This window comes from Phoenix dactylifera, chromosome 4, assembly GCF_009389715.1.
Source record: "Phoenix dactylifera cultivar Barhee BC4 chromosome 4, palm_55x_up_171113_PBpolish2nd_filt_p, whole genome shotgun sequence".
NCBI classification, from domain to species: domain Eukaryota; kingdom Viridiplantae; phylum Streptophyta; class Magnoliopsida; order Arecales; family Arecaceae; genus Phoenix; species Phoenix dactylifera.
Genome location: NC_052395.1, coordinates 24372029 through 24390503, shown reverse-complemented (window position 1 = coordinate 24390503; position 18475 = coordinate 24372029). Strand labels below are relative to the sequence as shown.

The window sequence follows — 18475 nt, the reverse complement described above, 5'->3', positions numbered from 1 at the left end:
TCGCCTCCAAAATATGATCAGTCGGCTCAGGATCACCTAATTTAAAGTTGAAGAAAGTAAAAAAGAAAAATTACTTATGAACAACATATGAAAATCGAAAAAAAAGGGCAGCAACCGAATCCCACCATGATAGGAGAGCGTACGAAGGGGGAGAGGAGTGAGAGAGAGGAGTGAGAGAGAGCCGCGTCAATAGTCGTGCGGTCTTGGGGGGTTTTTCTCAAACGGGTGTGGGGTGGCTCAGATGGCCGACAGTAGGGCTAAGGAGAGGGAGACGGGGGAGCGTGGGAGGTCCGGGGGGTTGGGGCGCCAGCCCCTTAGGGCCGACTCGAAGGGTGTGTCATGGGCGGCGGTGGCTAGGGGTTCGGCGAATCAAGGTCGATGGACACGCCACCAGATCTCGAAGCGGGAGCTGGGAGCCCTGAAGACTTGTTTCACGGAAGTCCTGGAGGTCCCTGAGGAGAGGTTGGAGATGACCAGGAAGGAGTGGAGGAGTACCTCTGTTTTTATGCAAAGTGTGGGGCGGAAGGTTCCGGCGGAGTGGGTTGGGCGGGAGCTGAGAAGGATGGGGAACCTGGACTATAATGTCGAGGTCATTACAATGGCTGACGACGTCTTGGCGGTCCGCTTCGCCTGCGAGGAGGATCGGGAGGCCATGCTGGTGAGGGGGCCATGTTTATTGGCCGGCCAACTTCTCACGATGGAACGGTGGAAGCCAAACTTCATCACCGGCTCCGGTGGTGCTGGACGGGTGGTAGCTTGGCTCCGCCTCCCACGGCTGCCGCTGGATTTCTGGGCTAAGGAGACATTGATCCAGATTGCAGCGACGGCGGGGAGACCTTTGGCTTTGGACGCAGCTACCGATCAAGGGAGGAAGAGGTGGTTTGCACGGGTTAAAGTGGAGCTTGACATAAGAGCTCCTTTAAAGCCGGGAATATTCATGAAGGGAGCTAAGGAGGGATTAGAGAGGAAGATCTGGCAGGAGTTTGTGTACGAGAACTTACCCGTCTACTGCTACAGGTGCGGCCGAATCGGTCATGGGGAGGCGGCTTGTGAGTTTTCTTCCCCGGTGACGGTTGGAATGGAGGCCGAAACTGGTAGTAATGCTCGATGTCCAGATACTGGGAAGATGTCAAGGGAAGCGGAGGATCCTCTGATCTACGGCCCTTGGCTCTCCATGAGCTGGAACGAGGGCATCGGAGCTCCGAAAGGGGGGAAAGGGAAGATGATGCAGACAGGGGCGAGCACCAGTGTGGGCTCGGCTCCGGCGACGTCTGCGGCGAGTCCGAGCGAGGGAGATAGGGGGCCGCGACTGCCCGTCTCACCGCAGGATTTGGAAGGTTGGCAAAAGCCAACCAAGGTGGCCAGACGGAAGTCGCCGGAGAAGTCAGCTCTAGGCGGCTCGTCTGTGGAGATGGACGGAGGCCTGAGTCAACCAGGTGAGCAGGACTAACCCAGTTGTGACTCGGTGAGGGGACTCGGTGGGGGGACTCGGCCGCCCTCGTTGGGCCAGATGGATCTGGGAAGGGCTGGGCCGGGCCCAAGTCCGCTTAAAAGGGCCCGGAGTCCGTCTAAGGTCCACCGGGCGCTGCCAACGCGTGGGCCAAATCGGGCAGCCGGGACGCCATCTGTGGCCGGCCCGAATGCAGTACCGAGACGAGATTTCCCCCCACCCCCCGGGGAGATGGGTTCCGCTCGGCCGGAGGTGGCTGCCGGCGTAGCAAGAGTTCGCCGCCACCCCTTGTGGCGGCGGACACGGCTACGATGAGGCATGCGGGGAGGAAGGAGGGGGCCGACGGCATGGGGAGAGCATACCTTCTTGGCAGGGGCTGGCCCGAGCGGCGTCGGTAGCGGCGGAACTGCTGGCGGCGGTGACCGGTGAGCCGGCGAGAGTTGTAGCTGGACCGTCAGTTCAGGTGGGAGCCGGGGAAGCCAGTGAACAGGTGGAGGTCACTCATTCCGGTGTGGTACGATCCATGGCCATGGGGGTTTCAGTGGAAAGGGAGGAAGACGACTCGTGCCGTTTGGTACACCAACAAGGTGATACGAAGGGTGCTGGGAGCTCCCTTTCCTTCGACACTCTGGTGGGAAGCAGGGTCTGCGGCCCAAGATTGGAGGAGAAGGCACACTGCGGTGCTGGTAATGGGGAAGAAATTAGTTTGATGTCGATGGAATCCGTGTGCCAAATGGCACAGGTGCATAGGGGGTCACACCATCAAGCTGTTCAGCAGCTGTTGGCCACTGCTAAGGGTGTGATGCACAGTGACTTGGAGCAGGGAGGAGCTGTGCTGTGTAGTAAGGAATTGGAGTTGGAACCTAGAAGCGGGAGCGGCCCTGGGGAGGTGGGCTGTGTCGACACACCAGGTGCACCATGAGAGCCCTCCTTTGGAATTGTCGGGGTGCAGGTAAGCCCTCCTTTGCCCCGGCTTTTCGCAGGTTGGTGCAACAGCATAAACCTGAAATTTGTGTTTTGTTCGAGACCCGGCTCTCCGGGTAAAGCCTTCAGAAGGCCCGTGCGACGATACCGAGGTCTTGGGATTTTTATGCAGTGGAATCTCAAGGACTGTCGAGAGGTATTATAGTGACTTGGGCACAGGGTGACTACCAAATTGATGTTTTCAATGTTTGTAAACAGGAGGTCATCGTAGTGATATCAGAGGACAATCGGAGCCCGTGGGTTCTAGCAGCTGTGTATGCCAGTACAGATTATAGAGTGCGGAGGCGGTTGTGGGCGGAGGCGTCTCAGCTTATCACTCAGGGTTATCCCATGTTGGTGGCAGGTGACTTCAACTGTATCACGGATCCCCAGGAGAAGATGGGGGGGAGGGCCTTCACTTATAAGAGGGAAATCCGTGAGTTCCAAGATTTCATAGCGTCAAATGGACTGATAGACTTGGGATTTTCGGGACCAACATTCACATGGTGCAATAATTAGCAGGGGCAGGCCCGGGTTTGGGAGAGATTGGACAGAGTCTATGCCACAGCGGGGTGGGCCCAGTGTTTTTCTGACTACCATGTCCGTCACTTGCCGAGAATTGCGTCCGACCACTGTTCCTTACTAGTTAGTACTGATGCAGCTGTCTCTTTTCATCCCCCTTTTAGATTTGAGAAGTTCTGGACATGTTACCCTCGGTCCTGGGAGATTGTGAGGGAGGCTTGGGATGTACTAGTGAGAGGGGATGCTATGTATCATGTGTCTCGCCGGTTGGAGCTGACAAAAAGAAGGTTGAGAAGGTGGAACCGTGAGGAGGTAGGGAATATCTTCAGGAGGATTGAGGAGACCGAGGAGGCTATTGCCGGATTACAGGCTCAGGAGGCCTTGGGGGGGAGTTTGGCAGAGGAGGAGATGGGGGAGCTTAGATCTCTACTATCCTTACATGATTCTCTCTTGAGACAGCAGGAGATCTTTTGGAGACAGAAATCGAGGGTGCAGTGGATCCAGGAGGGGGATCGGAATACTAGGTTTTTCCACCAGTCGGCAGTGATCAGGAGGCATCGGAACAGGATTAGGGTAATTAGGGATGAGGATGGGCAGTTAGTGGAGGATCCAGATTTGATTCGGAGGGTGCTGGAGGGTTTCTTCAGGGCCAGATGGTCTGAGCAAATGGGTACTGGGAGTTCAGGGAGTATCGTATCGCCAATGGCACGGGTGGCAGAGGAGGATATGGTCGCACTGATTAGGCCGGTATCGGAGAGGGAGATTAGGGAGGTGATGTGGTCCCTTGAGGGGGACAAGGCGCCGGGTCCGGACGACTTTCCACCGTTATTCTTCCGGAGGTACTGGATGATTGTTGGTCAGGGGGTGACGGCGGCCATACAGCAGTATTTCAGCACAGCAGTGATGTCTACAGATTGGCAGAGGACCCTAGTCACTCTGATACCGAAGCGACAGGATGCTTCGGAGCCTAGTCACTTTCGCCCGATCAGTCTCTGTACTACCTTGTACAAAGCGACGGCGAAGTTACTAGCTGTCAGATTGAGGGATATACTTCCGAGATTGATCAGTCCGGAGCAGGGGGCTTTTGTGGGAGGACGGAGTATCACAGATAATGTTCTTATTGCCCAGGAGTTCATGTATGATCTTGGCAGGGCGTCGAGCAGGAGGAGTCTGATGGGGGTCAAGCTTGACATGGAGAGGGCATACGATAGGATGAGATGGGATTTTGTACAGCAGTCCTTGCAGGGGTTTGGATTTCCCGAGGCATGGATCAGATGGGTCATGGGATGTATCAGAGGCCCTTCCTTTGCCATTTTGGTAAATGGAACGCCATCACGGTATTTTGTGTCCTCTGGTGGGCTGCGTCAGGGTTGTCCCCTCTCCCCATTACTGTTTATTATATGTGCAAATGCGCTTTCCAGGACCTTGCGGCATGCAGTGATCACCCAGGAGCTGGAGGTTTATAGGCTTGTGCTGGATGCCTCACCGATTTCTCATCTACTATTTGCCGATGATTGTCTTCTGTTAGTACGTGCGACTAGACAGGCAGCAGGGATCATTTGGACGATCTTGCGGGATTATTGTTCTATGTCTGGTCAACGGGTTAATTCATCTAAATCAGCAATTTGTTTTAGCCCGAAGACCAAACCAGATGTGAAGACCGCTATACTGGAGATTTTGGGGGTGGGAGAGCAGGAGGGCACGTTAAGGTATTTGGGAGTCCCGATCTCTGGTCAGCGTCTGCGTAGCAGTGATTGCACCTCTCTTGAGATCAGTATCCGGCATAGGTTGGAGGGGTGGCAGATACATTCTCTCTCCATGATGGGCAGGATTATACTGGTACGGTCAGTTCTTTCCTCGATCCCGATTTACCTATTATCTAACTCTCTTATACCGGTAGCGACAGTTAGGAATATTGAGCAGATCTTCAGGGATTTTATTTGGGGGAGGACTGGAGGCAGAGGGGGTATCCATCTTATGGCTTGGGAGGTTGTATGTCAGCCGACGAGATATGGTGGTTTGGGTGTGCAGTCTTTGGTGGCGAGGCGTGAGGTTCTAGCTGCACGACACGCTGCTAGAGTGGTGTTGGAGCCTGATGGCATGTGGTCTTCACTTATGAGGGCCAAGTATGGCGATCCAGTGCCGGGTGCCCGGTCTGGGCGGCGCCACTCACCGATCTGGAGGGAGATTTGTGCTAGAGCAGGGTTGGTGTTTCCTGCGATTAGATGGGCCATTGGTGATGGTCGATCTATTGATGTGTTGGAGGACCGTTGGGTGACGGAGCAGCCTATGAGTAGACTTCCGGTTACAGTGGACACATCGAGGTTAGCCGGTCTCAGGGTCAGTGACTTGATGGAGCCGGGGGGGACCGCTGGAGGGTGGAGCTGATTAGGGAGGCTTTCGGGGAGCAGTTGGCGGAGAGGATCCTGGCCCTACCTATTTTTGCCCAGGGAGGGGCGGATAGATTAGTCTGGATGCCGACAGGGCGATCGCAGGTGCGAGCCAGGGATATCCACACATTATTGAGCCGAGAGCCAGCCCGACAGATAGAGGGAGGATGGATCTGGAGGATGCGGATTCACCCGCGTGTGGCGCTCTTCATCTGGAAGGTAGCGTGGGGTTGCCTACCGACCAGGAGCTTACTAGCACAGCGAGGGGTGAGGATCACTCAGTGTTGTGATTAGTGTACGGAGACAGAGGAGACGATGGATCATGTTCTTTTGCAGTGCCCCAGAGCTTGGGGCATTTGAAGCCGATCGCCCACATTGCTGCCCCATTCAGTCGAGTCGACACAGGATTTGATTCATTGGTTGAGAGTGGCCATGCGGCGGCCCAGCACGGTTGAGGCCGGGATCCGGTGGGCATATTTGGCTCATTCTATCTGGCTGGACAGGAACGCGGGTATTTTTGAGGGCAGGCGGTTACCCCCGCGGATGGTGGTGGACAGAGCCATGCATCTTGCCAGGGAGGTTTCTACCACTGCTATTACTTTCTCTTCTGAGATGGCCAGGGACACCTGGGGTACTCTTTCTGCTGTCACAGCGCCCAGGTTTGCCCTAGTGTAATAACCCCAAATTTTTTTTTATTTTTTTATATAAAAAAGGGATAGAATAGTCCTTTAAAATTGATATAAGGGGTAAAATTGGAAGGAATCAAAAGTTAATGGCATAACGGTAGATATGTTGAAGTGTTAGGGGCAAAATGGGAATTTAATAATATTAAAAAAGGGTGAATAGTGTTTTGATGTGATTTAATTAGGGGGTTTGTGTGGCTTTTGGATGGGGACCGAGAGAGAGTCACAGGGGAGTCTCAGACAGACAGAGAGGAAGAAAAAGAAGGAGAGGAAAGGAAAGGAAGAAAGGAAGAGGAGAGGAAAGGAAGAAAGGAAGAGGAAGGAGATCCCGGTTGCACTTCTAGCTGAAGGGAAAAACGTAGATCTCCTTCCCCTCTACGCAAGGACCTCGATTTCCAAAAAAAAAAAGGTAAATATCCATCCCTATCTAGTCTTTTGATGATATTAGGCTATACAAAGGGTGGATATAGTCTAGAGGGGTCGGATAAGGGTTGTAGAGGCGGTTAAAAGAGGAAGAATCGGATTTTGACAAATTTTTCCGGTACTACGGAAAAATTGTGCCGAAGTCCTAACTTCGGCGAATTATTTAGGGAGTCAAACGGCCTCCGATGATGATGCATGTTATCTCTTTGGAATCCTCTATGAGTGTAGAATGTTAGGTAAAAATTTTATCAAATTTGGAGTCTGAAAAGTAGATCAAACTCGGGATGAAGTAACCGGCTGTCGGTCCGGGTTACTGTTCATCCGGGTGGAAAATAAGGGATTTCATGCTATAATAGGGTATTAAGCCTAGATCAAGCTAAAAGGGACCTTGTACTCATGCAAGGGAGTCCCTAATACACATAAATGGTGAGTTAATTAATTAAAAAGAAAAAGAAGAAAGAAAAGAAAAGATTTAGGGAACAGGGGAGTTGAATCAATTAAAGTTCCCTATGTTATAATTGGCACGTAGATTATGACCCTTGATACAGGACTAAATGTATTATAAATGCATGTCACAGTTGGGCAAGAAGCTAGAGAACAAGACACTACAAGAAGAAGGAGCTTTCCCGACTTTTGTCTGCCGACGCTAAGTAGAAGCGTCGGTAATTTTTTTGGAAGTCTGGCTTCCGCCGACGCTTATAAGCGTCGTCGCAACCCGTGGCTTGGGCCGACGCTTTTAAGCGTCGGCAGAAGCAAAAATCATTTTTTTTTAATTTTTTCCTCCCAACGACGCTTTAGAAAGCGTCGTCGGAGGCCATTATCCCCTCCTCCATGCAAATTCCTCCCGATATTTTTCCTCCCAACGGCGCCCCCCTCCCCTTCTCTCTCCGCCGCTCGCCCCCTCCCCCTGCAAAGGTGGGAGATCATCTGCCACAATCACCACTGACTCTGCCGCTGCTCCGAAAGCCTAAAGTCATCAGCTGCAGTCTTCCTATTTCAGCGTTCTCGTCGCCACAATCTGGTTCAGCTGCAACGAAGAGCTTCAAGAAATGGAGAATTCCAGCACAAACAGCCCCACCCTGCTTTCCACTCCTTGGCTCGCCAGCGATCCACAAGTCTTGTGGTGAGGGGAGATCTTCTGCGCCATCAGATGAGTTCGACATTCTTAGAAGTCCCGGCATGAAGCTGCCTGAAAATGGAGTTCCTCTGCAAGTGTAAGGACTCTGAAGAGCTTGATCCTCGAGCGGAAGAAAACTTCAAATGCGGGGTATTGTGCTTGTTTTTGCCCGCTTTCTCCAAGAAGAAACAAGTAGAAGCTAGCCGAGATGAGCAAGGAGAGTAGAGAAGCACCGTGTCAATCCCCTCCCCTCTCCCGATCCCTCAAACCCCCTCCCTTACAAATCTCTTTTTATCAATATTGGCTCTTCTATCTTATCTCTCTTCTTGCTTTGCCGGATTCTTATCATGGCGTCCATCGTCGACGATGACTCCACCCTCGACCTGATCCGCGAGCATCTCCTCGGAGACCTACCCCTCTCCCCTCTTCCCCCGCCCTCCGCCCCCCACGGCATCGCCGTCTCCGACTACCTTGACACCACCCAGCCCTTCTCCGGCAGCGGCCGCATCGATCCCTACGGAGTGCTGGAAGCTTACCGCTTCGCCGAGCCGGTCGACCCCATGATCCGGTTCGGCGGCGACTCGCAGCAGGCCTCCGACCTCTGCCTCCCGTCGCTCACCATCTCCCTACCCCCGGTCCGAAAGTTCGAGATCGAGTGGACGGAGGCGGCAGCAGCCGTAGGGCCGGCGGAGCACAACGACGGGCGGCGGTAACGGAGGGTGCGGCAACGGCCGTGGGGGAAGTTCGCGGCGGAGATCCGGGATCCCAACCGGCGGGGATCCAGGATATGGCTCGGGACTTTCGACACCGCCGTCGAGGCCGCGAAGGCCTACGACCGTGCCGCTTTCCAGATGCGCGGCTTCAAGGCGATCCTCAACTTCCCCAACGAGATCGGCAGCTCCGGCCGCTGCATCCCGCCCCCTCCACCGCCGCTCGCGACGGCGGGGAAGAGGAAGAGGGCGCCGGCCGCGGCGGAGGAGGCGAAGGAAGGTGAGATGAGGCCGATCAAGAAGGAGAGGTCTCCGGAGATGGAGGAGTCGGCGGAGGAGAATATTCCGTCGGTTTGCCCCTTGACGCCGTCGATTTGGAACGGGCGTGCAGCGAGGAGTTCCTCTGCAACGAGGAAACCGTTCTTTTTTCTTTTTTTTTGCAGGGGACAGCAAGGTTTTCTTGGGTATTTTTATATTTTTTTTTCCATAAAAACAATTTATGACGACGCTTTAAAGCGTCGCTAATTGAAGCTTTAGCGACGCTTAAAAGCGTCGCTAAAAGTTTTTAGCGACGCTTTTCAAACGCGTCGGTAATTTTTTTTCCACTCCGACATAGCCGACGCTTTGGTGACGCTTTTAAAAGCGTCGGGAAGAAAATTACCGACGCTTATAAGCGTCGGTAAAAGCCTCAAAAAGCGTCGCCAAAGCTCCTTTTTCTTGTAGTGAGAGGAAGAAGTTTCCCACTGCCTGCTGTAGATTTTTGGAGGCGTATCAAGGCTGTGCCAGATTGACAGGTGAGTGGGAGTCATGTACTTTGCACCATGAGCATCCTTAATTCATTTTTATGAATACCGCCAAGTGTGAATTGATTCCACATGTGCATATTGATTGATATTGTAGTAGATTCCTCTATAATTTTGTTTCTCCATACTTGATTATCTTGTGCACGCATTTGAGGAAACATTGAGAGGAATTACGAGGGGTTGATGAGTAACCAAATTGATTCCGAATTGTGAAATAACTTCTTTTGTAAATTGATTTCATTTCCTCTATTTCAAAGACTTGTGAGTGGTAGCTTTGATTATACTCCTTTATGAGTAATTAAATTGGATCTGAATTGTGAAATAACTTCTTTTGTAAATTGATTTCATTTTCTCTATTTCAAAGACTTGTAGAGCCCTTCTCATGGTATATTGAGTTGCATTGTACTTCCGTGATTCCTCACTCCCAACCCTGATGTTAGTTATAATTGGGTCGTGGCCGAGTGAGTGGTAGTCTTGATTATGCTCCTTTTTAGTAGAGTATTGGGAGGGTGCATTATGGCATTTATGCATGGCTTGGCAGTATCTGCAGGACACCTATAGTCGATGGGGTTGAACATCGGCCTTTGTGCACATAGTAGCCTTCTGGGTGGGCGGAGCCCAGTCTCTACCTAGGGGGGACACGGCCCTAGGCGTAGGATCGGCCGGTCCTACGACTTATATTCTGCTTGCCGCCGGGCATAGTAAGACCCCGCGAGGTGCAGTATGGCTTTCCGCGGATGTAGAATTCCCGCGAGGTGCCGTTTAGTATGTAGATGTGAGATGGATTTCTGTTCTGGATACTGGCCGGCATTTACATGATTAGTGTGGTGTCTTATCCTGCATATGCATGTGACAGTAGGGAGTTGTTGCTGGTTCGCCTGGGGCGTAAAACCCACCTTCCGACGGCTGTCTAGCATTTACATTATCGATATGGTGTCTTATCCTGCATATGCATGTGACAGTAGGGAGTTGTTGCTGGTTCGCCTGGGGCGTAAAACCCACCTCCCGACAGCTGTCTAGTGATGATTTCAGCATATTGACACCTGATTTGTATGTTCCAGCATTATGATCTGTTGAGCATATTCATGAGTAGCATATATGTTGACTTGATTATTCCATATATGCTTCAGATGAGTTGATATTGTTTGTGGTGATATTGATGACTTACTCCATATTCTCTATGTTGAGATCATGTTCATCTTGTTATTGATCTTGAGATTTCACCTCGAGCCATGATTATATCTGGTCTCATGTGCATAGTACTCTCTACTCCACTCACTGAGTATTTATATACTCACTCTCCAGTTTGGTGTTTTTGATTGCAGGGCAGGTATTGTATAGAGAAGAGCAGGGTTAGAGATTGCCTGCTAGCTGTGCCGCTCCATAGTATAGTATAGTATAATGTAGATAGAGGTTTATACCCTTTTGGTGTATTATAAACCTTCTGTTGTATATAGTATATATTTACAGTCATAGATCCTGTTGTGGATATGGGTTTGACCATGGATGGAATGGGAACCAGATTTTTATACAGATGAGTTATATGCCTAAGATAATGTATTGATATATATTGTCCAGGTTCATTATGTGACGGATTATGTGATTGCTGCTCTGACAGGTAGTGTGTTGTATGTATTGAGATAATCCTGACAGGTCACTATAGGAAAAGTGATCATTTTGTGCATGCATCATGCCAAATTTTTCAAGATTTATTGATGATTGATAGGTAGTAGGGTTCTACGCGGTGGCTGGTGGCCTTATGCCTACCCGCACCCTAGGACCGTCGCGGCGGCCCGCCGGGAACGGGGCGGGGGTCGTGACACCTAGTCTCTTGGGTACCCCCACCCCTTGGTCATCTCAAAGTGAATTTTGATGGTAGTAGGTCGGCGGACGGGGTGTTAGGAGGAGTTGGCTTTGTTATCAGGGACCATCTCGGCAGTTTGATAGCAGCCGGCGACTGCCGCGCGTCGGGATTTACTGTAGTCGGTGCGGAGCTGCGGGCAGCCTGGGAGGGGATATCCTATGCGAGGCGGGTACTTCGTGCTGAGCACATATGCCTTGAGGGAGACTCCTCTGTGGTGATAGAGTGGATTCGGGGAGTGGACAGATATGGAGATGATCATCCTCTCATCCGTGAGATTCAGAGATTGGCTCAGGAGTCGACTGTTTTCCAGGCTTCACATGTTTTTCGGAAGGCGAACAGTGCAGCAGACTGGGTCGCCTCATTTGCCGCTCGGCACTCCGGAGAGGTCATTTGGACATCGTTAGGAGATATTTCTCCCACCTTGCACTCTTTACTTTATTTTGATATGGCTGGATGTACTCAACTTAGAGCTATATGAATTGCCGTTTTCACAAAAAAAAAAAAAAAAAAAAAACCTCTGCTCGTCTCTTTTACCATAGCGCTTCACGTGAATAATTCGAGTTAGGGCACTTTCAAAGAAACGCCTCAAGGCCTCTCGTCCAAAACCAAAAGTCGCCTCTCTTTCTCTCTCTCTCTCTCTCTCTCTCACTCATAAAAGGGAAGTCATTTAAAGAAAACTCTCCAAAAGACTCACAAAAAAGCACTGAACTGGGATGCCTCACGTGAAACTCTAAAAGGACGTCTCTCTCTTCTTCTTTTTTTTTTTTTTTTTTTTTTTTTTTGTTGCTAAAGAAAAGGGATAGGGGGGAGGAAGGGACAAGCCCACCCCCGCGTAGCAGCCCCCACTGGGCCCCTGCCCCGCCAGGAGAATGTTCGATGCGGGCAGAAATGGCCGTGTGTTGGGCACCCCGACCGGTTTTACTCATACCCTCCCCACCCGTGGGCCCGGCTCAGCTACTCCTCTGAGCTCTGGCTCGAGTCCCACGTGTGAGTACGTCACACCCGGCACCACCCCGGCTACTAGCGGTTCAAGAGCGGTCCTACACCACAAGTCCAAGCAGTGGCCAAAGTAGTGAGCTTCGGTCCACAATTTAATCGTCGCCGCAGCGATTCGAACTTGAGACCTTGTGGTTAGAATTGCTGCCCAGTACCACTAGGCTACCACCTTGGTGGCGTCTCTCTCTTTAAAAAAAAATAAAATCACACTTACTTAAGCCTTTTTTGTTTTTTTTGATTTTTTTTATGAATAATCTTCTCAAAATTCAAATTACATAAATACCTACTTAAAATTAATATTTATTTCTGTACCTTCATAAAATACTATTTTTGCACAAATACTCTTAATATAACGGATCTTCCAACAACGTTAATAAAAATCATATTTATTTTAATTAAAAATAAAATAAAATTTTAAAATTATTTTTTTTATCCTTCAGTCTTACAAATGTTTTTTTTTACTTATCTACATATTGAGAATATTTTGTTATTTTAATTTAAAAATCGTTAATTTTTTAACGGCGTTAGATGATGTAGTTACATATGCAGAAGCAAAAATAAAAAAATAAAATAACAAAACAAATATTTTTGAAAGTATACATATAAATATTAATTTTAAAAAATATTAATATAAAATTTGATATTTTAAAGAATATTCTTGTCCTCTTTCCTTTTCTTTTTTTTTTTTTTTTTTCACTGATCCAGCACACCTCGTGGACACGCTGTGGCAAGCTAATAATGCTTTATATTAAAAGCTGCCAACCTCACCACAAGACGATGACATCTAGTTCCGATAGTACAAAGACTTCTTCCCCGTGTCATTGGGTGACTTCTCCCACTCGTGACGGACTTTTTACGCTCAAACAAAACCATCTATTCTCCCAGGGACAACAATGGAATAGCCCGGATTAAACTAGAAATAGGATCTGAGTTCAGCTATGACAAGCAATGGACTCCCAGCAGAAGCAGTTGAACAAAAGCGATCGAGCAGAAAAAGTTTAATTTTTCAAATTCGGATATGTAGAGGAGCATGGAACACTGTAGTTATGATCTTGAGGAATTGATGTCATTGGGAAACGAAATGATAGAAAAGCCATCCACCCGCCATATCCTGCACTTAAAAAGAACTTGATGCTACAAACCAAGCATTGAACTGCCCCCAGGGTCGATTTCAGGCTCGGCTCTGACAGTACTCCACTGTCCGCTGGAAAAAGCACTCCCACCAGCGGCACTCCTTTTCATGGCTAAATCTAGGACAGTCCAACTTTTCGAGTGAAATCTTCAGCAATGCCGCCCAAGCTCTCCCAAAGTTTTAACAAAATTTTGAAGAGCCTTTCGGCATGATCATAAGGCCTGGATTCGAATCTGAATGACAGCAATTCGGGGATAAGTTATTGCACTCCATAATTAATTTTGGAATAAGATTGGTAATGGATAAATCATTTTTATCCCTACTTATGTTTATTTTATACCATACTGTCATTGAATTATATTGGTTAGTTGTCGATTAAAGACAAATCTAGTCATCTCTTTTTTATTTTTTTGGTGCTAATGAGTGATACTTCTGATCATTTTAACAATATAGATGGGATAAATATGGGGATAGGGTATTTATCCCTTCGTTATCTATAATATACAAAAATGATAAATTTTGAAAACTTTCATCTATCATTTTCTATGTCTAGAAAATCCTTGTAAATCTTTTTCAAAAACGTATTTTTTAACCCGATTACTTTGTGACTTACGGTAACTACCGTATATGCTTTCTCTCCCTCCCTAATCAAATTAGAACCCTTCTATAAAACTCTCAAAAAGATTGGATTTTTTCTCTTTCTAATTTGACTGAACAAATTCTAACCTATCACTTGCTTCTCCTCTCTTTTCCCTCAAACGTACCTGATTATAGCTGTAACATCAAAACCGTCATTCACACATTGAGGCATGCATGATTATATAATTTAAATTATCTACTTATAGGGCACTACTTTTTGTAAAAAAAATTATTATTTTTTTATTTTTTTACAAATTCTTTATAAATAGTTACTGTAAACTTTATTTTTTTAATAAAAGCCAGATTTCTTTGCTTCTCGCTTTATCAAAAAAAAGATATATAATTTAATTCTTTAAAAAATATCCTAAGGTTTGGCCAGACTTGAGCTCCGCATTCTTCATCAGAACTAGATTTTATGGTCCACGTATAACCCAACCTAATCCTACATAATAAAGTTGCATTTGGTTCAGGAATAAGAAAACTACGAATAGCAAAAGCTATTCCTTTGGAAATAATTATGCTGAGTTATGCCAATTTTTTTTGGGGTACCATTTGTGAATATCCAATAGTACTTTTTTGAAAGAATTGTTGAATGATGACTTTTGTTCATAAAAAATAAAAAGTAGGTATAAATGGTGTCTTTGTGCCAAAAAAAAAAAAACAGCTTGTGCAACTCCCATTGAGGCAGCCATACCTGTCTTTAGAGAGTACGAGCGAGATAGCAATGTCCTAATTATGCCTCATGCCTCCATCTCGAGTGATGAAAAAGTAATTTTTTTATATCCTGTATAAACTTTTTTTTATAAATATAGAAATTTTATTACCATATGAAAGCTATTTTTACGGGTTTCTTAAAAAAATTAGGTGTAAGTAGATTGTTGGATTTGGTTGAGACCCGGTATGTTTTATCTAAAGCCAGACCTGGATCCGAAGCTTTTTACGAGTTATCTTTGTACTTTAATCAATGTAAAAGTTTACAGTCTTGATTGGATTTTCCTTTTTTTTTGGTAAAAAAAAAAGAAAAGAGGGGAGGAAGAGACAAGCTCACCCCCACATAGCAGCCCCCACTGGACCCCCACCCCGCCAGGAGAATGTTCGATGCGGGTAGAAATGACCGTGTGTTGGGCACCCCGGCCAGTTTTACTCATACTCTTCCCACCCGTGGGCCGGTTTGGTTACCCGACTCGACCCTCCGTGTGAGTACGTCACACCTGGCACCACCCAGGCTACCAGCCGATCAGTAGTGCTTCCAGACCCCGTGTCCAGGCGTGGGGCATCCGGTCCCCAAATTTAATCGACGTCCGTGCGTTTCGAACCTGTAACCACTTGGTTGGAAGCAAACGTTCCGTTCCAACTGGGCTACCATCTTGGTGGCCTTGGATTTTCCTTGGGTTCAGAGGTTAGAATTCATAAGAAGAGTGGGCATTATTGCTATTGGGAAGGTAGGAATGCTGAGAAGAAGTGTGTCATCCAACTTTACGTTAATGCTAAGCAGCTTTGTTATGGTCTTGCTCGAGGTGCTGGAATTGTGCAAGACATTTACAACCTTCCTTTTTTTCCCGGCCATAAGTCCTTTTTTTATTGCTTGCAGAACCAAATCTACCTACGCTACTTCAAGAGATTCTAGGAGCTTTTCCACAGAGGCCTTCAGAAATTTTGTCAAACTTTCCTGACAACCCAAAGTACAGAGCTGGCTTTGGCTGATACACTGTATCTTACCCAGGCAAAAAAGCATTCCGTTTACAATGCACCACATTATTGGTTTATTTGCTAAAAATCTTTTGCTCAAATCTCGATCTATTCATCTCATTTGTAATGCCTTCTTTTTTCACTCCATGCCACTGAAGATTTTACTGAATTATTAAAGCATTCAATCTTTTTGTTCTATAATCCTCAAACATAACACACTTAACATAGAACTCAGATTGCAAAGTGAAACAAGCTTTTCCTTCCACGTTCAACATGTGAAATGGAAGAGGCTTTACACTATATTTTAACCTGAAAATAGGTCTGTAAGTCTTCTTTCTCTGTGTCGGCAGAGCACCTACAAGGAAACGCACTTGTATTGGCGATTTGAGAAGAGCAACGGGGCCAAAAGCAGACCAATTCACAGCATCACATCATATGGGAGCATGTCAGATACTCACTTTAAAACTGAAAAGAATCAGTTCCTAACCTTTTGCTTTACCCAATTCAAATTCAGATTTCACGCGCAAGAACAGCTCTAAGGACAGCCCTTAACAGTGGCTTCCCGTGACCCAAGGGAAATACTTTTGCGTGGCCCAAAGGAACCTTCCCATTATTTAACAGCCAATCATTCATATTATACACGGGACATGCAGCCCCCACTTGCAACTGTCTGTTTTTGACCCAAGCTCAAAGGCCAGCCCAAGGCAGCCTGGATTTCTGTATTCTTGACAACGAAATCGAGCACTTCACTGCGAGTCTTCCACACCGAAATGGAGCTCAATTGTAGCTGAGGGAACAGTCTTGAAAGCCATCAGTTTCATTGCATGTTCATGGCCAGTTTCATAGTATACAACTTAGCCTGGTGTGGTGGATGCACACCTAACAATGTATTTTTTTGAAGGACCGGATCTGGCGTGATAAGCTTAGCATTGTATAATTGTGGGTCACACGGAATGTGAGAGGAATCAAAGCTGCTGCTATAAGCTTCGGTGCGTTGTACGCTCTGGGACTCCATCTCTCCTTCTTCCCTTGCTTCCAAGGAGCAAATATGGGGGGGGCATGGCTTTCTTCTTCATGGCTGCTGCTTCTATGCTTTGCAAGCTCCATGAGTCGTTCATGGGCAGCTCCGGCGAAGAACCCGCCGACCTCTTCTTCCTTCAAGGATAACTTCCACATAATGTGGGCGGAAGACCATTTCAAGACATCGCCTGATGGGCAAGTGTGGTACCTCTTTTTGGACAAGAAAACAGGTGACAGCACTTCTTAAACTTTTAGCAGCATTCTTGCATGATGTTCTTCGGTTGATAACATTCCTATTTTCCTGCTCTAAATCTAGCAATAAGAAATTGAAGATTAGAGCAGGAAACATATGATACTGCAATCAATCTTTTTTATGCACGTATCTTTCATTTTTTTTTTTTTTTGAATTCTAATGAGAAGAACACAAAAATGGACGATAGGTTGCGGGTTCCAAACACGTCAGAGATTCAGATTTGGGTGGTTCAGCATGAAGCTGAAGTTGGTCGGCGGCGACTCGGCTGGAGTTGTCACGGCTTATTATGTATGTGGCATATAGATGAGATACAGATGGCAGTATCTTTGAAGGATTTGGATTGGATTTATTAGATCTTTGTGTTTGATGATTGCAGATGTGTTCGGACCTGGGAGCAGGGCCGGACAGAGATGAGTTGGATTTTGAGTTCTTGGGGAACAGGACTGGGCAGCCATACACCATTCAGACCAATGTGTACAAGAGTGGGATCGGTGGGAGGGAGATGAGGCACATCCTGTGGTTTGATCCCACTGAAGACTTCCACACCTATTCCATCCTTTGGAATAGCCACCACATCGTGTGAGTATTCCCTTCAAAAATTCTCCCTCAACTCCCTCGTTAGCACCACTTCGAGATCCAGGCAAGCCTAAGGTAGATTGAAATAAGCAATAACTCCAAACAAAGTCCAACTTGACCCCAAGCACCAGATTTAAATGCTAGGACCAAGTTTACTAAAGGAAAAGATGGCAAGCTTTGGATCTCGAACCTAGTAGAATATATATAGAATTTGCATCCAACTTGATCAGATTAGATCTGCTGAACTTAGTAAGTTCCTTGATACACAAAGGCCTGTTTGAAGTCGAGACCAATTTCATCAGACAAACCAAGTCATGGACCTCAGTACCAAAGTTTTCTATCACTAGTTCAAGTTAAACATGCCTACAAACATCTCAATGCAACTCTGCTGCAGGTTCTTTGTGGACAGAGTTCCCATTAGAGTTCACAAGAACTCCGGCAAGCCAAATAACTATTTCCCAAACGAGAAGCCGATGTATATGTTCTCAAGCATCTGGAATGCTGATGACTGGGCGACGAGGGGAGGCCTCGAGAAGACCGATTGGAAGAATGCGCCCTTCGTGTCCTCCTACAAGGACTTCCATGCTGATGGTTGCCCATGGGAGGATCCCTACCCGGCCTGCGTCTCCACCACCACCGAGCACTGGTGGGACCAGTATGAGGCGTGGAGCCTCACTGACAACCAGCTTGAGGATTTTGGCTGGGTTGGGAGGAACCTCGTCATATACGACTACTGCACAGACAAAGAACGATATCCCACGCTGCCAGAGGAGTGCAATATATAAGAAGCTCTCTCCAACGCATCAAGAGAGAAAATGGTTTTGTTTCCTTGCAACAAATCCTGAGCATGCTGCAGATGATAATATGATCACATTATTTAAGAGAATGATGCATAACATTCATTCATTTGTTTGTGTATTTACTTTTCATTATCAGAAACCAACTTAATTTTTTTATCTGAGACAACCAGCTATGCAGGTATGGCAAGGATTACGAGAAAATGAACTGATACGGTCTTTAGATTTCGAGTTGCAATATAACTTTTTTTTTTTTTTAAAAGTAAACAGTTTAGTGATCCTTTAAATAGTAATTAAGTTAAAAGAGGCTTTCATCACTTACAATTTTATGTTTTTGTACACCAAAGGTTCATATCTGATAATCCTCTCTGAAAAACTAACATAAATTTATACTGTTGTACATTAAAGGTTCTTATATGAGGATTCATTGGGTTGTGGGTGGTCTAGT

General features: G+C 47.1%; 1 protein-coding gene across 1 annotated transcript; it reads left to right on the top strand.

The window, feature by feature from the left end:
* Positions 1-16301: 16301 nt before the first annotated feature.
* Positions 16302-18226, top strand: LOC103716823 (probable xyloglucan endotransglucosylase/hydrolase protein 8). Its single transcript, XM_008804995.2, has 4 exons — positions 16302-16631; positions 16842-16942; positions 17031-17233; positions 17625-18226. The coding sequence occupies exons 1-4, from the start codon at positions 16430-16432 to the stop codon at positions 18013-18015; spliced, it is 897 nt and encodes a 298-aa protein (XP_008803217.1). The 5' UTR covers positions 16302-16429; the 3' UTR covers positions 18016-18226.
* The last annotated feature ends 249 nt before the right edge of the window (positions 18227-18475 follow it).